Below are 27915 nucleotides of genomic sequence, written 5' to 3' on the forward strand. Positions count from 1 at the left end.
TTATGGCCAATCGTTTGCCCCGTCCTGGGCCGTGAACCGACATTAAAACCCACACCGAGAAAAGAACACACTCTACAAACGGAACCGAAATTTAAATAATCGTAAAACTTTTTGACCACGAACAATTTATTCTGCGACCGTGGACGCGAGAACGTGCGTGTGTATTTCTTAGTTCGTTTCGTCTTCGGCGCCGGTTTTCGGAAGCTCCGGTGCACACATTGCGCGTTTTTCGCGCCCATTTCCCGGCCAACTAGTGCGCCACCGGTGATGACGGTGATGGCCCGCCACAATTACGCTCTTTATTTTACGATTAAGACATTAAACGTCATTACAAGCTCCTTCGGAAGCAGGCGGCCCCTAAAACTCGGCCGAAGCGCTCTCGGGCTTATTCAAATTCCGACACATCTCTTCCGTCGCGCTTCTAATGCGTGCGTGCGTGCGTGGTCAGTTTGCAGTCGCTTGTTTTTATGTCATTTTAATAATCTTTTTATTCAAATAATTTGTTGTTATGTTAATTACCGGCCCCAGACGTACCGTTTTATGGCTGGCCGTTGCGTAGAAGGTTCCCCGGTCTTCTGATTTTCCAAACCTCCTTGTGAAAGGAATAAAAGTTTTATTCACTTTCGGCACTGTTTTAAAAACTTATGGATTACCAACCTTTTTTACAGCCCTGGTTTCCCTTCCCCGGTGGCTGATCTGCAAGTCAAAAGACAGTTTTTTTTTAGAACCAAATGCGCAACATAACGTCGAAACTAAACTTTTTAACGGCCGAAACGCCTTGGGAAAGGGTGGTGTGAAAGTGTGAAACCCATGTCTCAAAATGAAAAATCCAAACAAAAAAAAAATGTTCGCGGGAAAATGCGTCTCGAGACGCGGTTCTTTGGAGAAAAAACACCTTTTCCAACGCGCCGCCGTTACGGATGCAGACAAAAGAGGTCGCAGCTCTTCGAGGAGTTTTGGCGTGACCATTTGTGTTGCCATTTTTTTTTATTTCATGTTTTCCGAAATTTCTTCACACAGCAAAGCGCGGCTAGAGGGTTACAGAAACAAATGAAAATACGGGAGATTTTTCAAAAAAACCGAGCGGGAAAAATATCGATGTCTCATCAACGACTCTTTTCTATGCGTGTACCGAAGGGGATGAATTTTTGTAACGGTTTTTGGTACGAATCCCTGAGATTGAAGATTTTTTTTTTCGAAATTTTCAAAAAAAAAAAAGTGCAATCAACCAAACACAAAATGCAGACTCGCAACGAGTTAATGTATATCGAATTTTGAGTTTGATTTTACCAAAAATAAATAGGGGTGAAAATGCACCGAAGATAAGGGTCTCATGGGACAAGCGCACCTATGCTTGTATGTGTGCGAGTGCATTTTTTCGGAAATTTTGTTTTTTGTGAGAAAATCGGTTGCAAATGCGCATTGATCCTTGCGTGAATGCATGCATATTGGAAGACGGTAACCAAAAAAGGGACTCCTAGGAACGTTTTTTGGTTGGTTTCTTTCCTTTTCCTCGGAGAAATTCGAGAGGCAAATTGGTGCGTGAGAAAACAGCTCGGATGATCGACCGGTAACTTTCATCCTACATATTTCCACAACGACTGTCATATGTTCATATTGTTTGGAGGAAAGAAATCCCGCGCAATTGAAAAAAGATGCGTCGGGTTCTTTGAATGTGGGGAAAAAAAGCGGGGATAATGAAACTTACCTTCGTTCCGTTTTAATTCGCTTTCGAGTATGGAAATGCAACCCAATCTCATAACTGTTTGACCGAACGTGAAACGCAACAAAGGATTCCAGGATGGTTTTCTATCATCAGAATTATTATTAATGAATCGAGTATTCACGCTTTGCCCCGTTAGTGAATGAATGGTTGTAATGACGTCGAGGAGTTGTGTGTTCCCTTTTGTCGAGTGCAGCATAAGAAAAAGGGAACGTTTCCCGAGGCGAAGCATAGGTTTTTTTTACGCATCCATAACATGATGTTTCAGAAAGCGCTGTATTCTTGTTTTCATCTTCCATCCCACTCGTGTGCGTTCGGATATCGCTTTCTCGTGAACTCGTAATACGCGTTCGTCGTGGTGTGGAAATGGCTTCGGATTGCAGGCGCGCGCTGCATCCGGTGTGCATGCGGTACAAATCGCAGCAAATCATGACATGATTATGACATTAAAACACACATTCTCGCCATAAATTCAGCGACGTGCGCATGGCGCCATTAGCCATCATCTCGACCACCTTCCCGTGCTTTGTTTTTCACACCCACCCTCGGGCAGGGAGAGAGAGAGAACCCCTTGCCCATCGGGTTTGTAGCCTCTTCCCAGCGTTCACATAAATTATGCTAAACAGGACGCCCTTTTCTAACCACTTTCGAAGGGAGTACACTTTCCTGTGAAACAAAAGACCGACCAACCTGTTCCTGGCTTGTGACGAGGTATTTCTATCTCTCATGATTGGTCGCGTTGGAAAAAAAGAAGTTTTGAGGTTGATGAAGTGATTAAATCCCACGACATACTCTTCAAAACCATTATCTTCCTACGGTCACTATCTAATCTTGAGCCTGATTCGTTGAAAATGTAAAAGAATTTCGGTCAAGTTATCATTAGCCCGCTTTTCGTAGAAGCTAGTTTTTTGTTTCCTTTTCCTCTCCGGATTGGAATGATCTAAATATTTGCTTCCTTGCTCATCAGCGGCGAATGTGTTTCCGTTTTCACGTTCATAATTCGTTTATAATAATCATCCTAATCTTGTTCACTACTACTCACGTGGGCCGTCAGGAAACGACGAAGATTTGGGAAACGGGAAAACAAAAAACACAAGAAAGCCTAATGGTGCGCCGCAAACATAGGCAAACGAATTCAAAACATCCGAAAACATGGAAATGCTCGATGGGGGAATGAACATGAAACTTGAACACCCAATCGGGGAGCACATCATATTTTACTACTGGCCTTGTTTCCATCGGTTCCCCACCTCAGGAGAGGGGAGAAGATTTTATGAAAATCTTAATATTTATAAGCATGCTTATGTTATGTGCTTCCTAATGTTTAATTGCTTATTCATTATGACCTTTTCCGTAATGCTATCTCGCGTTATTCGCGTTCTCACCAAACCGTTGAGTTTCACTCACCGGAAAATGGCATTGGAAAAATAAAACATCATCCACAGGACAAAAAAGGGCATGATGGAGCGACAAAGTCCGCGCTGTGGTGGCAAGAAAATTATGATAAATTTCGTAAAACCGTACCCTTTCGGATGGTTTTGCATAAGATAATGAGGCTCGTGCTCGCACACGGGGTAGCATAGAAAACAAACAGCGGCGGCCGTCTAAACATTAGAGATGGCCGTACTTATGATAAGGGAAGCGCCCGAAAAGGGTTTAAAATAAAATGCTCCAAACCGCACCGCACCTTTAATGGTGCTGAATTTAACGGGCTTGATAAATGATTGTCATTAACCGGAATCCCCGGCCCACGGGAGCTCAATCGCAATTAAACTCCTCTACCGTTGTGTTTGCACACATCGGGAGTTAAATAATTAAGAGCGTAAACATGCCGCGCAAACGTGCGTGTTTTTCGGGGCTTTTCGGCCGAATCAACCCCGGTTCATTTTGGCAGCTGCTGCATCTCGCTCGCTTATCAAAATCAACAAATGGCCCGAAAAGCGGATCGCGTCGTCACGGTGGCCTTTTTTTGATTGTCTTGTTACATCCTCTTTTGAATAAAATTTGCACCCGCTTATCACCGGCGCTCTGGAAAAGATGCGACCCATCGACGGGGAAAATTAAGCGCCGTGGCACTTAACACGAAACTTTCAACTTTAACGATTTGTGCGTTGCGTAACGGCCCGCCCGGCTCCAACTCTCGTCGTGTGGTGGTCATCGGGCCAAATCGTCGGCTCGACAACTGATACATTTTTCACGCGACAACGATCCGAGGTTCGTCCACGTGTTGGACCTTCTCGCGCCCGAATTTGCACACTTCTTTTACGGCGAAGCTGCAGCGGTTTTCAGCTGTTGATTTCCACAAAAACCAGAAGCTTTTAAATTAACTGTCAGATAAGCCGCTTGCGAGGCGCACAAAAGCAGACAACGACACCCAACGCCGGTGTTCAGTGACCTGTTCACTGCGCACTGCGCTTTGGAAAGGAGGAAAAACAGATGGTCTCATTTATTAATCATATGGAAATTATGATACACTATCTTTATGCGCGTGCGGGCAAAACAAACGGGGCTTGATGGGAAGGCGGAAAGACCAAAAACATAATCCGCGTGCGAGCCCCTGATTGATAGGAGAACCTTCGGCGCGGGTAGACGGTTTGCGCCGGAGTGAGGCATTATGTTTATGAAGAAAATCCCACACTGCAAAAGAACGCACATCCGAGACGCTGTTTAACACCGAAACGACGTAAACAAGGGAATGTAAATATTGCTGTTCAAAAGAAATGTAACCCAGCGCCAGCCCGGGTGGGCTCCGAGGGGGCAAGCGGGAGGTCTCGGAGGGTTCGGATAAACATTCAAATGAATCTCGCGAGGTCGTTCAACGGTTATCTAATTTGATTTTAATTTTAAGATAACGACGCAATTCTGGTGCGCTTTTTTGGTAAAACGCTTCAGGTTGTTTTTCCCCCTCCCAGACAAAGTTTTGGGGCGGAAATTACAATCGCAGCCCGAGGCCGCCCGAGGGATCATGATGATGATGCGGTTCCGCTTTTCCGCCCCATCTTCCGCATTTCCTCCCAGCGTAGAACTCTCTTGGTCGGCGTTCGGAATTCGGTGGAGGTCAGCAGCTTGGCGGTGGCGTTTAGTTCCAGTTGAAGGCGGAAAATATAATCGCCCTCCTCGATGCGCACATACATCATTCCACTTTCACGGAATGCAAATGTCGCCCGCGAACGAAACGAAACAATGTAATATTCAAATGTGATTAAGTTTTAGTTTATCTTCGTTTTAATTTAACGAGCAAACCTGGCTTCGCAATGGAAAGGGCCAAGACCGTCGCGGATTTCGTTGTCGTGCGAGCCTCTGATTGTTACGACTGTGTTGCGCCAAAAGCCGCCACCACCACCAACACCCCCCTACCCGGGAGGCCAAAGGGGATGTCCAACGCTAAACTACGACAAAACAAACATGTTTCATCGCTAACTTATTGCCCGGTGATCGTATTTTATATTTCGCCCCCTTCGCTCGCTCCTTTCGTCATAATTATAAAACGTTCACGCGAACGGCCACGCCGAAAACGCAACCCGACCACTCGGGCTGGTCAAATGAGGCAACCAACCTGACCCGGTTGAGGCTGAGGCTGACTAGTGTCGGCCGTCTGTCTGTCGGTCGGGGTTGGTTGCAAACCGAAACCAAATAGCTTCGCCGGTTGCATAATTAAACATTCAATGAATGCAAATGGAATTGAAAGCGAAAACCCTCCACGACGAAAAAGCGAGTGTACGACGCGTGTCACTTATAATCTATCTCGAGCGAGGAAAAATTGTAGCAAGTGTGTGCATGTGTGCGATTAATTCCAGCTCGAAAGACACAAACACTCTTCGACCGCCTTTGGATTATGATGCCTAAGAGGCTCGCTCATCACCGTGGGATCGTTCCGAAGGGTCCGAAGGATAGTGTCCGTTTTGCCTTGATTCGCCTTAGGGTCACCTCTCCCTTTGTGACCCCCTCCTTGGGCAGGTAAAATCAATACCGGACGCGCAGCATAATGAACGATGTCCCTTCGATGGCTCACCTTTTCCTTCGATTGCATTTTTTGTTCAAGGGAATTTCAAAAGCATCTCCTCTGATGGTTTTCTTGCGAGAGAAGAAAAAATGCATCCGCATCGCCAAACAAATTGCGTTACATGGCGAGGGAGCGGAGGGAAAAAACGGGAGAAAAACAGATTCCATGAATAGTTGAGCAAATATTCTAATCTTTACAATTCGTGGGAAAGTAGTTTGGGGTTGACCGGAAAGGACATCACATTGTGTCATGGAATAGATGGAGGCATTTGCTATAAATGTGTCTTCGGGTCGCTTTTATTGTGAAAATTCATTAGAAACCATGTATTGTTACAAATATCTACCACACAACTAAAAAGAAACGCCAATTTTAAAAGAAGTAAAACAGTTAAAAATAAAGTTGAAGGGTTTTAAAAACAGGATACAGATGCACTTAACGGCGCATTTGGATTGCAAATCTAGTCAACAGTTAATGCGTATCCTTTTGTCGTCCGCGTCTGCCCTTCAGAACATCAAGAGCAGTTGTAAAACAACACACAAACATTCACCATATGTGCAGCATCGGGGAAACGGGAAATCGCGCGCCAATGTGCATCCTAACGGGATCCGGATGTTTTTCCCCCGAGGTCCGCGCCATTCCATCAGCATCCGGCGCGGAAAAAAAGGGAGAACCAGAAAGAGAGAGTTATTTGCGTTTTGGGCAGAGGGCACGCCTTTCGGTTTCGGTAGCGCCGGGTTTTTTCGGAAACAAAACCCGACGATGCACGATGGAAAGCCAACATGCCTAGCCTATTTCCCCCTTTTTCAGTTCATTTTTTATGCTCCCGTTGTCAAAGCAACGAAAGAGAGGGAGAGTGATGCAGCCGTTCGCTGGTGCGTTGATGATTTTATCTAAATCTGACGGATAATTTAATTTACTTTTAGCTTTCGGCCCTTCGGGGGTTTCCTTTTTCTTCCCAAAATGGGGTTTGCCTTTCAAAAAAGTGCATTCTAACGGGATTTCGGGTTGCAGCGGAATGTTCATGCGGTGAAGTGAGACGACAAAAATCGAACGTTTCCGAACAAAAAACAACTCTAAGCCTAAAACATGTTCCTTCTTCCGAAAACCGATCCTATGCATATTCACCGTTACGGAAGGAGCACGCCAAAAAATCGTTAACCATGCCGGATACTGCGGGTTTGCGAGCGATTTTCGAAACGAATGAGTTTGGTATTCTTTATTCTCGTTTTTGGGTAAAATTTATCGCTTTTCCCCGCAACCCTTCGCCATTCCCGTGCCCAATCGGACTCGCAGCGTCTGGTGTTCGTAAGGCACAGAACACTCACACACGCCTGAGGGGCCTTCCCGCTCGTCCTGGCCACCGTCGAGCCCGTGAGCTCGGTTTCCTCTTTCTGTGGACGGTACTTTTCCGCCGAAGGAAAAAGGTGTAACGCACAACACCAGCCGGTTGGATGTTTTATGTAACTCTGCCACAAGCCACAAGTCCAACCGAGTCCAACGCGCGATCCCTCGTTTCGCGTTTTCCAACCACACACCGTATGCTTCCATCCGTATATTTTCGCTCCTCTATCGCTAGTTTTATGTACGAACTCTTCGAGTGCTTGCGTTTTTTTATTTATCACTAGTTAAGCGAGAGTTTTCATGGTCGTTTTGTATAAATTTCAATTGAGTTTTCCATGGGACGCAAGGGCGAATTGAGTCGCCTTTTGCCTCAGTGTCAGTTGGTGGTTGGGCTTGGGATCGTTGTGCATACCTTCGCTACGCATCATCAGAACACGACTTACTTTCCCTTCGAGAAGGGCTCGGATGTCACTCGATAAACTCACAACATCATCTTTTTTATGGTGGAGAATCGATGGTACGTGATGGCATAGTTAACCTTAATAAAAATTCGATTTTAAATTTTCTAAATCGATTCATTATCGGTTACGAAATGTAATTTAAGGAACATCTTTTGCAACTTTCATATCCTAAAGGGAAGAGGTTATCTTTATTATTGAGTCAAAGATCATGAAAGACGCTTAATAAAACTACTTTTAAAGATGACTTCCAAAATCACAAGTTGAGAAATCGTGTCATTAAAACCAACAAAACGTTAATGTATCATGAAAAACCTCATGGATATTTTATACGACTCCACGTAATGCTATTGAACCGAGCTCAACTTTTAGCGTTGCTAATTTATTTCTTACAATTACCCGGGGATGGCGCGGTTTCACCGCGAAAGTTCGTTATCTAAAACGTTTCTCCACGTGAAGCCTGTTAAATTGTCAGTTTTAAAACAACCGCATCGTTTATGGGCTAAATTCTTTCGACTGTCTATCAGGCGCGTACTAAAGCGAGCAATCATTAATACCTCCCGACGTTCATCGACGCATTTTCGTGAGGCCGGAAAACAAAAGTCATATACAAGCTTTCACCGCGATAAGATTGTTTGCAAAAATGAAGAAGGCAAACTCTATAAAAGTCCGTCTGCAAGCTAAGGCATGACCAATAGCTGCTTGTCGGGGGCAGTTTAATGGATTTGGATGTTTCGGGCACAAAGGCCCGAATGTGCTACTTGGCGTAAGCGAATCTTGTCACTTTATGACATGTATTTCTGTTCGGCCTTAATAACCTCCGCCCGTCGCGCTTGAGCTGCCCCGCGTTCGCCAGTACGACCCGGGTTCGGGGAGGGGGTAGTTATAAATTTATTTAATTTATTATTACCACATCGGGCTCGAGCTTCGGGGCCGGTAGCGATATGAGCGACCAATTAAAAATCAGCCACAACCGGTACCGGCACTCGCTTCGGAATTGCTAATCAGCGTCGTGGCCAAAATCCCATGAAGCAAACCGTCGCGACGGTCATTTTAACCCTTCTGTGAACATTTGTCACGTGCTAAGGAGACGCGTGCGCGCGCAACTGAACCTAAAAAAAAGCCCGCCATTTACCGACCCCCGAAATCGTCCTGCAGGCCAAACCCATCGTTTTTCTTCCAGCGGCGGGATTGTTTGTGCTTCCGCTTCCAAATAATCGAAACCCGTTCGATCGAAACCCGCATCAAAGTCCTTCCGTTAGGGTATCGGAGAGGAAACCGTCCCGAAGAAACCACCTGAAGGCTGGTTGGCTGGTCGCCATAAATTACACGAGTCCGTGGCACGAGCGTGTCATCCCCTTCGCCGTTGACTGCCGTTAGGAAAAACGTCCTTCTCCTTCCCGATTCCGGAGGCTCCGGTGGTTGGCCGGAGTCATCATCATCATCTGTGGGCTCGGAGAACGCCTGCTGGCTCCCGGCCACCGACACCCGTTAACCTAACCGATCCCTTGCTCCTTCCCGCTGTCCCTCTCTCTCACACTCTTCTCGTCACACACACGAAAGGGAAACAAGCTGCGTGTGCTGCGGCTGACGGGTTTTGTCACGCTTCGCAAGCCGAAAGGGTTTGGCACAATCCGGACACGATCCCCGTCCCTCGAAGGGAAAGGAAAACTAATCGCCGAGAGGGAGGAGGAGGATCCTCGCTGGTTTCTTGGCACGCGGGTTTCCTTTTTTCATTCGCCACGCGGTCGACAATCACTTTCGATCGCAAAGCGCACGTAAAGCACACTGTGGGCAAAAGTGAAATCAAATTTCATCGGATTCGGGTTGAGAAATATAAAGAACACAACATGCGTGGAGTTTGTCAGCTTTGCGCGGGGAAAAAGATATTATGTTGAAGATTTGAATTCATCTTTTGCTGAAAGAAACACGCGCTCGCACCGATGAAAGGAAAAAAGGAAAAGCTTCTTGCGGCCCCGGTTTCCTTCCCGGGCCGTTTAGGACGCACTGCAACAATGGAAAGAAAGGATGAAATTATATACAACTCACAATTCCTTTCACTATCGGTTGCGCTTCGATTTCTGGGTGTTGCGAAGGATTAGGAATCCTTTCCGACCCCCTTTGGGTAGGAGTACCCGAACAGTGACCCAATCACAATCCGAATGAAATTGAGTTTTTTACGCCTTCGGTCTTACCAGTTGTTGATCCTCAATTTTTAATGCGGGTGAAGCCGGCGAGGACGAGATATCTTTGCGCAAGATGTTTCATCAACACCGAAGCTTGATTAGGATGTGTGTGGCTTTGAAGGATTGAAGTCTTTCATCCTTTTTTTTATTTTACTTTTACTTACTTTTTTTTCACCCGCCAAGGGTTCGCTGCCAGGGAAAATCTTCCATTTAGTGGCACGATTGTTCGAAGGCAAAAGATTTTTGACGCTCACCAACCCGTGGATAATTACGGACTTTTGGCAATTTTCTTCTCGTATCGCTTTCTACGATCTTTTGCGCTCGGAAAATACCACCCGGGGATCCTTCTTTTCTTGGAATCTCCCGACCGAATGTCATCGTATGTGTCGATCTGGTTGCGGCTCATTGCGCCATTTTTTTTTATACTTCGGTCGGAATAAAGCTGCGAACTGACGACATTACGATGTGTCACACATATTCGAACGCTATTTGAAATCGGCAATGTGTGTTTCTTTATCTTCTCCTCCTCCTCCTCCGCAAGGATGTTGTTCACATCTCGTACAACAGAAAATCTCGTTCGTTAAGCCTCGATGTCGCATTGCTTCGTGCCATAAAATATGAAATGTTCAAATATTGAAATTAGAAAATCAAATATTGATACTTTCATTTTGTACAAACACGAGCTCGAAACAATGGTCGCCACCGTCTGCCGAGGCACCACGCTGCTGCTGGCGCACAGTTGATTGATTTGATTTTGTTTGAAAATTCCCCCACCACCTACCATTTCCCTTTCTAGCATTTCCACGGAAAACATGCTGGGGAGCCTCGGGAGCAAGAAGGTTCTAAACAATGACGAGCAAACAACGAACGGCCAAACAACATCGTCTCGAAAGGCAAACACACACTCACATATTCCGCTCTGAGATACGGGAAATGGCGAAAAGAAAAATGCAACATTTTTCACCGGAACCGGAAAATGCTCCGCCAACGAGCGCCGGGACTCGCAAAGCTAACGAACGGAAGGACATTCTACCCGCAGGTTGAGTATCGGGACGATCCCGAAGAGGGGATAGAGGAGAGAGGCAGTAGGCGAAAAAAAGGAAAAAACGAACCAAATGAAATTTTCCATTTTCCACTCTTTTATGTATGCGGGCTTATATAATGTATAAAATAATAATAAAAATCATCCAAACGCCTTCCCGTGTTCCAGGAATCCCGGCTGGCCGCAAGATGGCGAAAAAGGGAAAAGTTTTCCTATCCCCCCCCCCCCCCTCCCCTCCCCACCAGTCCATCAGTTTCACTTCACGTTCCTCCACATCGAGCGAGTGGAAAACGACCGACCGAAAGATCCTTTTCATACGAAGGCAAAGCCCACAACCACACGCCACACGTAAACACATAGAATATAAAATTTCATATTTTATCATAAAAAGGCTACCCTTCTCCCCACCCGGATTGGCCAGGAGAGCACTTTGTGATTGGCTTGAAAATTTTCACCAATCCGACTTTGATTCATACACACAGCCACAACCGAAAAGGACACGCTCCAATACCAACACCTCCTCGGTGCTCGGTTGTATGTGGGGAGCATCGAATTTGAATACAGACCACAATACCTCCATTTGAAGCGCCCTTATTCTTATGTGAACGTTGACTTACATAACGTTAGGTTTTTTTTTCGATCTATCCTGGGGCACTCCCCCGCCATTAACACCCCATAGGGTGGCGAATGCGCGAAGTTTTCCCACCTTTTCCCGGGGAAAAAATGGTGATTGGTGTCATCTTTTTTAAAGTCAAACATCATTTCCCCGCTTTTCATCGCGCTAATCGAATAAAAAATATGTAAAATCCACCGAGCGGGAATAGAGACCGAGTGCGATAAGGTGAGGTCGATGGCCAGAACGAGACAAAGGCAACCCTCCTCGAATCGGCATCGTCCTCGTCGGCTCTCCGAGTTTATGCTGCTGACATTCAAATATGTTGTGCCCGTTCCCGGTCCCACCTGACCCGAAACCACCACGAGCCCTTTTGCTTATATTTGGGAGGTATGTATACCCACCAACCCACCCACCCACCCGGAACGCCAAGCGTTTTATCGATCCAACCAATGGATGGCGCGCATGTCACAACGCAGTTTTCCATTTCAAAAGCAATAACAAGCGAACGCGGCGATGGCATCGGCGCAGGAGTCGGAGCGGGAAGGAACGATGGCGGGCGTTGGCGGAGGGGTGGCCAACGAGTGGGTGGGAAGGACCAGAAGGACCAAGCGTGCCATCGGAGCGCCGGCCGGAGGACAAAGATGGAAAGCCGAGCCGAGCGGTTCATTTTTATTGTTATCGGTCGCCCTTGTCGTCGTGGGCAGCGCCTGTGTATATGTACGAGAGCATCAACCGAGTCCAATGTACATAAACACACACGACAGGGAGGTTGCTCGTGTGTCGGTGTGGGTGTATGGAGAGTTTAGTTTAAATAGGAACTTTACATTTCCATTGTAAACCACACAATGCCGGGCTGTGCAAGGACGATAACGTTCCAACAAAAGGAAGGTATGCCGGCGAGAGGGCGAGAAGGCGGGAAATGTGGGTGGCCTTTCGTCGCTAATGAAATTCTGTAATCACCCACCCACCCACCCACATGCACACATACACACTTACGCCCTTTGCCAGTGATAAGCTGGTCCGTCTGCCCTTTTCCATTTTCCGATCGATCAGAAGGTGGAAATCAATTTCCATTAAAAGTACCCTCCATTCAATGGCCTGAGAATGCGAGTAATTAAATTTACTACACTCCGTTTTCTGTAAGTCTTCGTCGTTCAAACGATAAACAACTCATTGACGGTGGAATATAAAGCATCTGTTAGAAATATTAAAAGCAGTATAAAGTTACGATCAATTGGAAAATTACTTCCATTAACCAACACTAAGTATGAAATAATTATGAAGCAAATATTCTTCCCCTTTTCTTTGACGATAAGGATGCAAAAATGTTCCCCAAAACAAACGAACCAGTCAACGACCTCATCAATTTCGTGTGATAGACTAATTTTCCGCCCGTTGTCCACCGGACGGTGCCACCCACCGCGCATCAATTGGCTTCGGGAAGGCGGGAGCGGTGTCACTTCTTGCTCTTTTTCACCTCCATCACCGACTTTCGTGAAGACGCGTCTGCAGCAGCATCGTTTCGTCCTTTCGCGTCATCCGGTGCTCCGTCGATGGTTGTAACGATGACGACAGAAGCTAACTACGATGTCTGCACTAACCTTGCATTCTTGGTCGACTTTTTCCTGTTTGTTGCGCTGGTATTGGCGTCTCGAGGCGTTGTGCGTTTTTCTCTTCACCACACTTGATGCGCTCTTTCACTCTCGCTTCCTCTCGATCCGGCGGCTTCCTTTCTTGTTTCATCCGACACTTTGTGGAAAGGGGCTGGAAATAGTATTTTCCCTCCGGAAGGTGGCGGTGCAATAGTTTGCCATTCGCGCGTTACACGCAAGCCTCCTCAAACCTCCACCCGAACCAGCAGCATCCGCTTCGTCCTGAGGCAGAGAAATTCACAGACAAAGGAATGTTTGCCAAATCTGCCGGCCGTATGCACGTGTGTGTGTTGGTGTGCTGCATCCCAGGTTTAGGATAAACGAATCGCTAAAGGCGCACTACACACGCTCGCTCCCTTCGTTTTGGGGAGGAAAAGTTTTCTGGACACCCGCAGCTAATTCAAGAGCTGCTTTAAGATCAGGACTGCCTTGTGTTGTTGGGGAACAACTTTAAACGAAGCGGGAGAAAATTATACATCTTTGCCTGCATGTTGGAGGGAAACTTCAAGGATTGTTATTTGCATTCAACTGGTGACAGAAAAGATTGTTATATTCCGCTTTTGAGGGATCTGTTGAACTATTAAATAATCCTTAAGTTTCACTCTTTTCGGGCCAGTTTTATCCAAAAGTTCTAACCGCCTTTTCCTTCACTCCTGAGTTGAAGGACAAACACGCAATCGAACCGTTTCGGTATCGATCGACCTGTGCGCTACCCCGCTGCCCTCCGCTGCCCTTCCCGGTGTCGGCAAAAACAAGGGAGCAGCAGACGAACCAAACACCCAGACACGAACTGGGGCGAATGTTATTAATGAACCGTGTGGGTAAAGGAAAAACGAATTAACGGCAGCAGTAGCAACCAACAAACCGGCTGGAAAAGAAGCGGTCCAAGGAGCTGGAGACGTTTGGCTCGCGAAGGACAAAAGACGCGTAAAACAGACTCCCCCCGGTGGAAGTCGGTGTTCCACTTGCGCTTGGTTTAATCATGTGTGAATGACGACAGTCGACTCCTGAGGTGCGTTCTTTTTTCCGTCTGCTTTTCCTGATGGCGTCATCGATGTTTTTGTTTAGTTGTGGAGGACTCTCCCGCTTTTTAAGCCTTGTGTGAGGTAATTAGAATTCAAAAGGTCAATTAGCAAACGTTAGAAGACTTTGCAATTCTTAGCGTTGAGTGTTGAAACTTACTAAATACATCAGTTCAACATTAATCGGAAGGAGTTCAATAAGAGATTATACTAGTGAAATACTGTAAAACACAAGGGAAAATACATTTGATAGTCAAGTCGATAAATCGGAAGTTTTCCTTACACTTTTCTTAATTTTTCTTGTCTTGTTCTCTCCTTCTCTCAGGTAAAGTTTGGCTCAGCAGTGAAGCTCAGTGGCATCACCCAATCGCGATGACTGCCGGTCAACCACCCTCCCCAGCCGTGACCGGGTCCTCCATGCCCGCCGCACCACCACCCCCGCTCAACATGGTCTCCCTAGGATCCCTGCCGCTCTCTTCGTCCTCCTCCTCCTCCACAAGCTCAATGCTCCCACAACACCAACACCTCCATCTCAACCCGACCAGCCTGATGAGCCTTCGGGAAATGATGCTCCAGAGCCCGGCTGGACTGGGTCTGCTCAATGCCGACGCGTCCGGGCTGGGACTCCTCAAGCGCAGCATGCTGGACTCCCTCCCGGCCGGCTCCTCCGTCCCTCCCTTTCCATTGGGGATCGGTCCGCTCTCCGGCAACGCGAACGCCGCGACCACGTACAGCTTACCATCCATGATTCCGACGTCCCTTGCCTCACTATCACAGCAACATCAGCAGCATCAGCAACAACACCAACAACAACAACAGAAGCAGCAACAGATAAAAAAGGAGCGCGACGAATCGGAAGACGCCGAGATGGACGATCGGGAGGAGCAATTGGTGGCCAAACATCGCCGCCCAGCATCGTCCGCCTCCTCCCAGCTCGCCCACCGCCCCCAGCTGTCCGTGTCGCCCTTCCGCTCCTCAGCCGATCCCCCCTCCAACTCCACAGCCACCTCGGCGGCAGCTTACTACCGTTCCAACGCCCACCATCAGCACCCGTCAGAGTCGTCAGCCGTCGGCGGCGGTCATCAGGCACATCTATATCACGCCGGCGGCGGCGTCGGCGTCGGCGGCTCAACGACATCCTCCACAACGGTAGCCGCGGCCCTGTCACATCAAAGGCAACTTCAAAGGGATTCCGCTGAGCGCGAGCTGAATCTAAATTCGAGTGCGTCCGCCTTGGCGCGGGCAAAGGGCGAGCACTTCCATCACCACCTCCATCACCACCATCTACACCACCCACATCTCCCGGCGCAGTTTGCGAACCGCCGCACCCCACCCAACACCGACCCGTTCTTCCGCGACCGCGAACCCCACGACGACGAAGACGATGCACCGTCGAGGAGAGCCGGAGTTCGTGCGCCAAACTCCGACTCCGACGACGCGGAATCGGACATGGAGGGCGGAAGGCAACGGGGGCCAACAGGGGATGGGCCGGAACGAGAAGAACGAGATCGCGAACAGCGCGATCATCGCTTCGGTGCAATGGCGTCGAGGTCCGAACGTGACCCAACGGACGAAGGCCAATCGAGGCGAAAGGATCCTTCGACAACAACGACGACGACGACGACGTCCGCGACGACGCACCGCAGCAAGTCATCTTCACCCGGTGAGTTCTTGTTTTCGTTCGCCTTCACTTTTCCCTCCTCCGTGATCAGATTGAGCGGCATTGATTACACCGTCCCATAAAACCCCCACGAGCATAACCGATGTAAACATAAAAACCAGCCGATTCCGGTGGACAATTATGGGCCTTGTCGCTGGGCAGGCCTAACCCTTCGCACCCGAGGAGAAGTTTCTAGTTTGAGGTTATGTCAACACAAGCTGTCGTCACAATTTATCCCGTCCTAAATCATTCCTCTATCCTCTCGACGTAAGGGAAACCCATTCCATCCAACCTGTCGTCGACGTCGTCGTCGAGGTAGTTTTTGTCGTCCGTTCAAAACATGACTAGGCAAAAGGGTCCAAATGGTTCCTTAAAGCTAATGGCTCCAAGCTGGCTCTGGGGGAGTAATTTCCTTAAAATTGAGACATTCTTCCCTCACAGTTTTGGGGCCGGTTCACCTTTTCGGCCGAACGTTTATTGCATTTGATTTATGTTTTCGGGACGTGCTTCCGGGCTGACCAAAAGACTGACACGACCCATTGTTGTTGGTCGGTATGGAAAAATGTCTCCCCGGAGGCCATCACAAACGCACACCACTAAACGGGGCCAATTCCCCTCCTTTCGGTTGCGAAAATTGGCTTCAAATCAATCACGACGTAAATCAACCCTTCAGATTCGATTTGGGCTGCCTCTGGACACGACGCTCGGTTGGGAAAAGCAAGCAGGATTTGAATTTAAATCGATTTCTACGACCAGGAAATCGAAGCCTTCAGCCGACGGACCTTCCGGAAAGCCCATTTCCTCCTCGAGGTGAAATACTTATGTCATCGCCAGGCGTACTTCAACCGGTCACCATTTTCCGACCGACCTGTACCTTCCATTCAACCCTCTCGAGTGTGTTTTGATTAGCATACAGTTGAGTTAAACTAATGGCCCTTCAATATGTCTTGAAGAACCTGCTCGGAATCGTGATGAAGTTCGGGTCGAGTTTTTCTTTCCCTTCCGAATCAATCGGTTCGTTTGACCATTGTGGATTTTCCCCTCTCGCCCCTGCCAGGGAATCTTATCACACCCGGACCAGATGGAAGTGAAGGCATCAAATCTCTTACAGTTCAGCATCGTAATCCACCTCGGCGTCCCTTTTGGCCTTTCCTGGTAGTTCGAGCCTATAATGAATTATAATTCCATTATTGCATGTAATGAACGGGTAAATTGATAAACTATAAACACGTTGTAAAAAACCGAACCACCCCCACCGAAAAAAACACTCCGAGGGTGTTGAAAGGAAAACCGGCTGTTTTCCACCCTTTTTTATCCCATCAGACTGGAGTTATTCGTTTTTTTTTCTCGTTTTGCAAAAGCCCACCCTCTAATGGTCAAACTTCCTGCTTCCCAACGGTGGCGGAGAGGAAAGTGCAGGTCCCCTTCTATATCACCATAAAAAAGGGTTGTCCTCAGGCTTGCCCACATCGAAGGGCGGAAAAGAAAAACCCCTGCCGATTTCGGCGCTCTTTTATCAACATTTCCACAAGGCTGTGCTTTTGAAGTCTCTTTACATGCATCGGTGCGTTACTTTGAAGCATTCACGAACAAATAGGGTTTTTTACCGTATCGTGCAAACATTCCGGAAGTTGATCTTCCGATTCACATTCAGTTTCAGATTGAAGTGCAATATCCTGCAGACTTTTTGAGTGGTAATACTTTAAGGAAACGTTTTCTACAGTTTTCTAGTGTGGTTGACAATTTTTCCAAGGGACTTGTTGAATGATATTCAAACTGGCCTGAATTCCCTGCTTGCCGTTCATGATATATTTCTCAATATCTTCCGAAATTACCTCGCCTTTGTAGGCGAACGACCACGCATTCATTCAGCCATCTTTTGCTATGACGCCGGGCACGTTCCTCAAGGATAATAAATTGTATCGATTTTTTGTTTCACGATGCTTCTCTTGTCTGCCCTCTGCTTGTGTGTGTGTGTGTTTGTGTCTGGGGCAGGACCTTCGGACCGGGTTTTATAATCAAAAGACACGTCCCGAAGCCGTACGAAATAAAGGACCTCGTTTTCCCCGGGGCTCGTGGGGAAAAGGATGAGCATAATAGAGCAATATTTTAACGAGAATGCGCCCGGACGCTATGAATATTATCACCTCACTGCTCTGCCGTCCGTCCTGCCCATGGTCGGGATCGTCTGGCAAGGATGCGAAGGATGCACTCATTAGACGAGAACGCTTGTGCGCCATTCGATATGCGGCTCCTTCCGTTCCACCCTGCTCTACCCCCGCTTTGTTGCGAGGAATGGAATCGGGACATCTGTGCGAGTCCTGCAAGCGTCTGCGTCGGACAGTCGTAAAGGTGTGCGATGCGCAAGGCGAGGGAGGACACCGTCACAAACCGCACAAAGTACATTTCGCTCGATGTGCTTCAGCTTCCCAACCGTGATTGCGGATTCACAGACGGAACGGAACGCAGCATGTGTGCGCAAAAGGTCGGGGAACCGATGCGAGCGAACGAGCGAGCGTGTGTTCAAGTGCGGGAAAACGGCGTTCTAACGGTTTGGAAAGCTGCGTTTAGCATCACCCCATCCCGGTCGGACAAGGGTCAAGCGTGTTTATTTATTGAATGAGAGAAACAACATCTGCGCGGCCATTTAATATGCACATCTCTTCGCCAAACCGACCTCCCGGGAGGGAGGGGGCGCGGGGTGCTCACCCACAATAGCCACCGGTCATCGGCACGTACGACACATACACAATGGCCAGAGACAATGGCCACGAGACAATGGGCAAGCATCAGTCCCAACCCGTGCCATACCTGCGCCATCCCAAAAACCCAACCGAAAGCAATATCGCACTTTTCAACGGAACCGTTTTTCCGAGTTGAGATCGATCTCAACGGGTCGGGAAATGACACCCACGATCCACGGCCAGTAGGAGCCCTTGATCACGCTGACCCCTGGTCATTATCGACGCGGTTTACAATGATGGCCCGGCACGGGGGCAAAGGTGAGGTCCTTAATTGAGCAGAACACCGAAATGCGAGCGGTTAACAGCGTCATCAAAAACGGACCGAAATAAATTTTCCCCGTAAATGTTTCCAACCCTCCCTCGGCGTAGGTGAAAATGGCACTTCCATCAACGGAAAGGGAATCAATCGGCAACAATTTCGAGAAATTTCTATTGCTTTTTGAAAAATGAAAATGCTAAAATTTGATTGCTTCGAATCGGGGAGGTTTTATCAATCGCTGCCGAGCGTTCGTGAGTGGAGAAATAGATTTTCCCAGCAACCATCCGACACTGTTTGGATAACATTAAGACCAGAACCTAGTTGGGGAAAGAAAAATGGGAATCGATGGCGTACACGATTAGGAAAAAAAGGGAAAGTGAACCAAAGTTCGGAAAGATCAAAGAGAAAACAACACTTCCCTCGGTTCTTTGATCCGGCGTGCGGGAGGTTTTCCCGGACACCACTGTCCACTGCTGGGTCGAACGAGTTTTCCCTCGTCGTCAAAGTACAATCACCAAACAGTGCCGCGTTCAATTCAATCACCCGGCGTGCGAGTGTGTGTTTTTTTAAGAAGAGTGTCACCGTTTACGTCACTTCCCTTCGTAATGTCTGTTGGTGTTGCATAGAAATGGAAAATCTTTTCCACTGCACTTAGTCCCATGCTTTTCCTCACTTGCTACTCAATTGATTGGTATTGATATAAAATTGATTGGTGGGCAGGTTTTCCACATCGAAACCGTTTCTTTCTTCTTTCCGAACGGTTTTCGTGGATTTTTATTTCTTTGTTAAAAGGCGAACTCAAATTCACAGCGCTTTTTTAAATTGAACCGATCGAATTTGTTTCGTTACTTTCGTTAGTGATCGTACATCGAAAGACCCGTTTTTTCCATGCGTAATGCAAAACTCGATACAAGTCTTTCTTTTTCGGTCCGATTTTTGACGAACCACGCATTAAAAACCTTTGCCGTTCACTTCTTCTTTCCTATGCTTGATGGTCAATTTTATGTTTAACCTTTTTTGACCCTCACGAAACCAAAAAGCGCGTCCTTCAAAGGCTGTTTGTGCCGCTCGGCGGATGATGGGTAGAATATTTATTAGATGTTAAAATTTATATTATAATGGAACGGAAATTGGGAAGGAACGGGGGAAAAAAAGGATTGTCCGGTGGCCGGCGGTCAGATTGATCCCCTTTCGGAGGGCGCTCGGAGATTCGGACATGGTTGCGGCCAATGGTTTTTCGGCATCGGCCCTTTTGGCATATATTTAATTTTGCAAATATTTACATTCCCAGCAAAAACGGGCCTCCCTCTTTCTTTATATAGATGGAGGAAGAGAGAGGGTGTGAGAGAGCGTGTGGCTGGCGTGCGCCTGTTTCCGGGGAAACCAACGCATCTTGGGGTGGGATGCAATGATAATAATAATCAAACTGAGGCCGCTGGAGGCATGCATGGAGGGAAGAATATTAATGCCCTACGGCATCGAGCCACTCGGTCGAATTTCTCCACCATCGCAAGGAAGGTGGAGCTTTTCGCAAAAGAATATCATTAAAATTAATTGATGGTGTACGAGGCATGGGATTACGGCCTGCAGACCTCCGCACTCCGTTGGGGGCTCGTTTGCATACAAATAATGTATAATCAATCGATAATCCCCGGCTTTCGTCGGGGCCCGGTTGGTCAGTAGCACTGGAACGAACTGCTCCAGCAACTAATTTGAGCAACTCTTTCAAGCATTCAGGCGTGAAGACACGGACCGTTGTTACTCGGGCAGAACCACGCAATCATCCGTTTCCGTTTCGACGGCTCCAACTGTGTCTGAGTGACGTTTGACATTTGGAATCGGGTTCTCCCTCCAACGGCTCATTGTCAGCTCCATGAATATTCTAACGCTTACCATTAAACATTTATGCCTGTGCGAAGAAACGCATGGAGCGATACTTCCTCGCAGAACCGATCGATCCCTGCTCCAAACGCAACCATCTATTAATGCGCACTGTTTCGGTGCTGGATGTTAATCGTATGCAAAGACCCCTTGGAAGCGAACGATGCCCACTCCCTCGGAAAGACATGGAACGAACCCTCGGCTTTCGGCTCTGGAGGGAAAAATCGCAGTAAGAAAATTTAATTAATTCCTCCCCCTTGCTAACGATGTGTATTTAGCGATTTATGCTCACCCAGCAATGGAGAGATGGGCCTCGAGGACGCAGAGGAGCATACACACACACACAAGCGCCATGGCAATCCGGGCGGTGACTTGCTTCCATCCGAAGATCGCTCGAAGCGCAAGAAGTGAAGCGATGGAAGGAGCGAAGAAAGACGATTCGCTGATTGTGGTTATTATGCTAGCGTCCAATCGAATATTGTCATTACTTTCATGATTTATCGATCCACCCTACAAATCGCTCGATGGTCGGGATTTTGCGATTTGCATTGCGAAGAAACAATTGTGCTGCGTTGTGAGCATTTTGATTGGATTGAACGAAACGGAGGACTTCTTTTCTCCTCCACCAATCCTTACCCAACGCAAACATGCCGACACACAAGAAACCGAAAGGAACGTCTTCTTTCTTTCAGCTCTTCGAATCGAAAGAAAACAAATTTTGCAAACTCTCTTCGTCGCCCCGTGCAGCCCACGAGCGACGTCAAGTTCATCAAACTTTCACCATCGGTCGGTGCTAAGGACACCAATCGATGCCAATCTTATGTAAATGAAGACACATGGCCCTGATGGAAGGGAAAACTAAAGATCCCGGGAGAGGGGTTTTCCGTTCCGATCGCATGCACAGTTGCTATAAATTGATTCTGACGGTCGAACTCTGAACGGAAAAAAGGGTCGCCCTTGTGCGGTCGTCCGTGCGTTCGCAATTCCGTGTGCGATGTCCAATTTAATGCAAAATTTGTGTATTTATGCTAAACTGTTTGGACGCAAACGGTTTTCCCTCGGATCGACGTCCGTGGTGCACTTTCCCTCAGCGTCGGGTATCCTTCCGTTTGTTCGAAGCCGGTCGGTAATCCTCTCCTAAAGACCGGAAGCGGCAAGTGGACGCTGGAAGAAAACCTTTTTCCCAATTTTTGGTCGGTTCCGGAAACGGTTGCAAACATTTGCTTTCTAGCGTCGAAAGTGGGAGGAAGAGAGAGTTCGTTTGCACAAGTGGAACATTTTCTTCGCATTTAAATATTCATTATTCTTGTGTACGATTCCGAAACGAAACATATTTTCGTGAAGTTTATCAGAGTGCGTTGAAGGAAAAGGTTTCGAATAAGACTGTAACGACATTATTTGTATCCGAGTCTGAAATAAACGTTTTCATACTCTTTGCAATTATTTGGCGGGAATTGTGAATTCAGTTGAAACTTGGTGGTCCAATGCCATAAATAACGCGTGAAGGAATGTTTAAAAAAAATCATACCCGGTGGAATGCTTGGAAAACCGTTAACACTTGCACCAACTGTCCCGATATCCCTTTTGGCGCCAAATTCGTGTTCCTCTCGAGAATATCGTTACCCATTTTGCAAAGGGATTTGTTCGCTTACCAAACATGAAAATCCCTAATCCTTCATGCTTTCCAAAAAAAAAAAATTACAAAAAAGCAACTGTCATTTAAATCTTCACCCATATCGATTGGCAATCAATATTTAAAGTACACACACGGTGCTGTCGAAACTCGACGGGAACGTCTCCTTGTCGTACAATAAATCAAATTACATCCTTTTCTACATGAAGCTTCAAGGGGATACATTGGAGGGATAAAAAAATTCCAAAACACAAAAAGATTTTGTCCGTTACGCAGCGCATCGAGATCCTTGCTTGCTCTCGTAAGTAATTTGGCAATTTTCTACACCTTTTCCGAACACGTTTTCTCGATTGCACAACGGTCGCTTTTTTGAGTGTTCCGCGTTGCTCCCGCACACACACAATCCGGCTCCTGGTGCCTTCTCGTTCTGTTTTTTGAAAAAAAGGCGAAAAAATATCCTCCTTTACCACCGTGAGAATTCGGCTAGAAGAATAGATTTTTTGGCAAATTTTGAAAAAACCGTCTTTACCGAATTGTATTTTTTCCCTCGCCGTCCCTAAGAAGGACGGAGAAACAATACGCAGGAGGGTACAGGAATTGCGACAGTACGGTGGAAAAAGCGATGCGTTTTCCATTTCAAAAAAGCGTACGGAAAGAGAGAGAAGAATCAGTACACTCCGTCTCATGCACCGTGCAAGCAACCCCAAGTGCATTTTTGTTTTATCTCGTTTTTTTTGCTTTTTGATTTTACGATTTCTCGAAAAAAAATAAGTACGTTTATCCCAGCAGCATCTCGCTAGTTTCTTCCCAAAGTTATACGGCAGCAAGGCGAAAGGAAAGGAAGAAACACGAAGTTGGTAGAAGAAAAGGATAAGGAAACGAACCCAAAACCGAAAAAGTCCTAGCAAATTACCTTATGCAATTTCGGACCGCTTCAAAGCACAATCAGGTAGTGCAACTGGAAAGAATGCGTTTGACGATTATTCGAGATGCACAATTCTCCTTTCCCGGTCCTTCTTCGGCACCTTCTCGCTGTCCGAACGCGGCGCGACCCCTGATTAAAAAGGGACAAGGGCAGGGGTTTCCTTCGAGGGGCAAGAAAATCCCATCTTACCTGTTCAAATCTGATGCGGAAGGAGTGCAATGCGTGAGTCGAGATAATCAAAATCACCGCTGCACCAGCTCCGAATTTTGTGCGACATTTTTACGGCGGATATTTTATGAAAATGCTCCATTCCACCCCAAATGGTGCCCCATTTGAATTAAAAACGCATTCGAGTCGTTCAAAATTATTGCACCACCTCCCCGAAGCTGAAAACTCAACGAGCGGCAGAAAAACTTAACGAAGCATTTCCCGCGAGAGAAAAACTAAAAAACCCTCGGTTGCGAAAGAGAGGGCAACTAAACACTATCCGTCCCGCTCTCTCATCCATTGTTCGCCGTAAAAAACGTCATAAAAAATAATAAAAAAGTCGTTTAAAATAGTCCCCGCCTATTTTTGATTTTGAACCGCTTCACCACCACCACACCGTACCTCACGTGCCTTCGATGGTGTTGGTGACTGTGTTCGGTGGTGTGAGTGACGAACACATACAAAACTGTGTTGTGATTGGCTGCCACTAAACGGTAAAACCGGTAACCTGACTCTCAGAGACTTCGTTTGAAACGGGAAGGAAAAGTCAATACACCAACACCATCCAGTCGGTTTCCTCGTACAGATAGGATGGATGATGGTGTTGGTAGTCGAGGAAAAGTGCAAAAAATCGAATGAGCGAGAGAGAAAGAGAGAGAGCGCATGAGAGCGGGTTTGGTTCTCTGAGCATCGAGTTTTCGAGTCGAAGAAATCAGTCACTGAACATTGCTGATCGGAGGAGGTCGTCACGGACGGAGAGACGAAAATTGTGATCTTGTTTTTCTTTTGCGAAACGCGATACAACGTTTTCCGCTGGCGACTTGCGTACCTCATTTTCCCCCAAAAGCATCATCGGTGAATGTGATCTAGAGTGAACGATATTCCCGTTTTTCCACGACTTCCATGACAACCAAGTGACGCAAGTTCCCGCAAGTGAGCACACGACAAGTGTGACGTTTTGGGCGAAATTTTTGCGAAATGTGATTGCGTGTACCTGGCTTTTCCGGGCCCTGGCAGTGCTGGAAAATCGTACACTTGGCCGGTTGCACGTGGCCACCGTGTGTGTGTGTGTGTGTGCGTTTGGTGTGTTCCGTGCGCGTTGCCCATTTTCCACAAGACAAAATTGCGACCCCTCGCGAGCCCCCGAGCCCGCCAAAGTCCCGCAGGTGCCGCAGCCTCCGAGCCGCGCGTTGTGATATGTTATTGTTACCCTCGAGCTCGACGCACCTCAGCGAACCCCAGCCCTCCAGCATGGTCTTGTCGAAGGTTCGGTCCTGGGCCGCCGCCCGGGAGCATCGAGAACGCGACCGAGACCGGGACCGGGACCGCGAGGACAACAACAACTCCGTCAAACGCGAGCTTCTTCGAACGCCTTCACCTCAGCCACGATGTAAGTTTGTCAACTCCGGGGGTGACGGGGGGGTTTTCTTTCTCACCAACACGGCACACGGTGACACATTTCCTCCGGCCGCGATAAGCGCGATTACTTACGCGAGCGCCGATAAGACGGTTCCGCAAATCGAAACTTCGACGGCCTGAGGCGGCCTGAGCAGGTGGAAACTAAATAAAGCGATAAACCCCGTCATCGACTGGTGAGGCGGCGATTACGAAACCTAAGGTGGCCACCACAACAACAACCGGCCCGTCAGCTCCCCTTCCTAATCAAACAACCAACTGGTCCATCAACGTGTCGACGGTTGTTGGTGTGACGAAGGAAAGTTCTCTGTAAAGTGTCGCAAGCAACTTATAACTTTCCACTTTTAGTGTTCTTCTTTCCTTCTGAGTCGTTGCGTGAAGGTTTCTCGCATTTTTAAGCATAAAAATTGTGCGCATATTGTTTGCGTTCGTCTTTTGTTGTGCTTGCTGTAAGTTGGTATTCATCACAAAAATTGGATCAACAGGAAACATGTTGAGTTATTACGCTCGATCCATGAATCGTTGAAGTTTGGCTGCAACAAATGAAACGCAAATAATGAACGATTTGAACGCTGAAAGCCTAAGGAAATGCAATGCCAATGGCGTAACTGCATGCTTTGTTGCATCCTGCACCTTTTGTGAGCACCCCCGTCCGATCGCTGCATCCCTTCCCGTGGCGGGTCCATCCCATCCGGAGCTGTTTTCCCCCGTGATCGTCATTATCGTAGACCAAGGCGACCTTTTGCGCTCGAATCCTTGAAATTGTACAAAAAAAGGTATTCCGTTTCGGTGCCGTGTCGTAAAAGGTTGATTTTATTTTTTTGCCATTGAAGCGAGCAACATGAAAAATCGTTCTATCGGATTCGTTTCCTGTACGGCCGTACTGCGTCTTTCAACCCTCGCCACCTTCGCCACCTTCGAGCGGTAAGGACAGGTATAGACGAAGGGCCCGAATGCCAAAATAAAAAAGGATCTTCGATTTCTTCGCTTGTTTTCCCCTGCGGCGTCCTTCGTCCTCGGCCTTGCAGACGTTCCAGGGATTTTCGGAACCGGACCCCGAGGCCCGATCGGTGTGATGTATCGGAAAGTGTAGGCAAATTTTCCCATCCTTCTCGCAGGAGGATCCCAGGCTTTGATCGATATGCGAGATCGACGGCGTACACTTTTGCATTTCATTTGTCTAACAAAACGCACAAGGTGGAAAGCGGGAACCGGGAGGGATGGGAGGGAAAAACATGACTAGATCGCTATCGGACCAGGGCCGCTTTTCCCACCTTTTTCTCAATTTCTCTCCCGGAATCGGTCGGAACATGCGGCGTTACGTTTCGGTTTTCTTTTGCTGCGTTCCCGAGCAGGAAAGAAATTTTATCCACTTCAGATTCCCTTTCGTTGGGTTTCGGTTAATCCTTTCGAAGATGACTCTTAGATCCTTATCGTACGAAATTGGTCTTGCCGGGGGCCGTTGGGAACCTTTGCTAAACGTTCTACGGAAAGGGAATCACTCAAAAATCACCTCAGCAGGTACTACATAATTTTCCTCTCCAGCAGCAAGAACCTGTCCCTCCTTTTCACGATGTTTCAAGTGTTTTTTGAAGCGAAATACCTCGAACCCATTTCGCAAGCATTTTTCGTTTTTAAAAGGCATCGCACGTCGTGGTGTAGGTTACTAAACTAAATAGCTGACCAAGTACAAAGCGCAAAATGCAACGCGAATGCAAGGCGCGCTTGCAACTGACTCCGCTCGCGTAAGACGTGTATTAAATAAAATTTTGAAGGAAGAAACGCACAAATACGCGCAAACGGCCGCCATTGCCACTCCACCTTAGATCATTAGCACGCCGCGTGCAAAACGGAAAAGCCATTAATTAATTATTATTCACTTTATTTTAATTATAACAATTACGACCATCTCGGGGTGAGCGCCGCGGTTTTGCGCACGGGCGCATTAAAAGGATTATTGAAGCGCTTAATTGCAGTCAAAAAGAATTACATATAAATGAGCTGCAGCAGGTAGCTTGAAAGCGCCGAGGAGGGAGGCAGGGTGTTGTGGCAGAAATTTGTTTACCACCGCCGTCGAACAGTCCAAGGCTCGCTCGATGCACTTTGGTGCATGTAAGCCATGCCTCCGTTGCACACTATGCAACGCGCAATGGTGGTGTTTGTTGGCGAAAATGTTGCGCACATATGCATAACGAAGAACAGAAACAATTTAACTCGTGCGCAAACGGGCTAAAATAAAGCAAATAAATAGTTATGCGATAATGAGGGTGCACTAACGGCACCAACCGAACCCCGCGCGGATGGGGATTTTCACCTTTTTCCAGTTGGGTTCAGAATGGTGGTACCGAGTGGTTTTCCTTTTCTGCGAAGCTTCACGGAACGTCCCCCCCCCTTGGAAAGTAACGGAGCGAAGATTAACCCTAAGCTTTGTCAATTATCCACTCAACATCAAACAACAACCGTGGATCGACGACGTCACTCAAACGCAACCATTTCCGAGGGAGAGTTCGTCCGACTTCCGGAAGGCGGGCGGCCGAACCGCCGAAGTGTTTAGAAGAAATGGTATAAATCATCCTGATTAATGGGAGCTATCGTCGCAAACCGTCGACGCAAATTATGGCGGCCTTAAGGGGGTACTAATTGGGGGTCGGGGCGCTGAGAGTCCCGGAAGGCGAAAAACTTCCTCCCTCAAGGACAAACTCGCGAGATCTCATTTAACTTTCCGCGAGAACTGCCACCGAAGATCGTTCACGGGCGACGGAATCGCTGGAGCAGTAGTTTTTTTTATGTTTACTTTTGATTTAAATTTTCCCTCCCAGCACCCCCTTCTCCCCCCTCCCCTCACCATCCCTGGCCGTTGGGTGTGGGTAATTAATTAAATTTGGCTAATGAGCCAAATATGGCGAACCGGGGGCCAGCCTCTAGAATAATTGGGAAGATTCATAAAAAGAAACGCGCGAAACCCGGGTGGGAAACTGCCGCTGACCGACCGAGAACCGCTGGCCAATTTTTCCACCCCAAGCCAGCACGATCGTTCGTTCGTTCGTTCGTTTGGTTATCGCACATTAAAAGATTAGAACGAACCCATGGTCATTTCCAATGTAAATAAACCTCATTAGCTGCCGATGATGATGATGATGACGCTCG

The 27915-nt window shown here is 47.5% G+C and overlaps 1 protein-coding gene across 1 annotated transcript in view; it reads left to right on the forward strand.

Moving 5' to 3' along the window:
* LOC131267414 (lateral signaling target protein 2 homolog) overlaps window positions 1-27915 on the forward strand; it is a 66023-nt gene that overhangs the window by 26115 nt on the left and 11993 nt on the right. Inside the window, exon 3 of the mRNA XM_058270288.1 lies at window positions 14369-15706. Coding sequence (XP_058126271.1) covers window positions 14369-15706 — 1338 coding nt within the window. The remainder of the gene's footprint in view (window positions 1-14368; window positions 15707-27915) is intronic.

Source organism: Anopheles coustani, chromosome 2 (genome assembly GCF_943734705.1).
Source record: "Anopheles coustani chromosome 2, idAnoCousDA_361_x.2, whole genome shotgun sequence".
NCBI lineage: Eukaryota > Metazoa > Arthropoda > Insecta > Diptera > Culicidae > Anopheles > Anopheles coustani.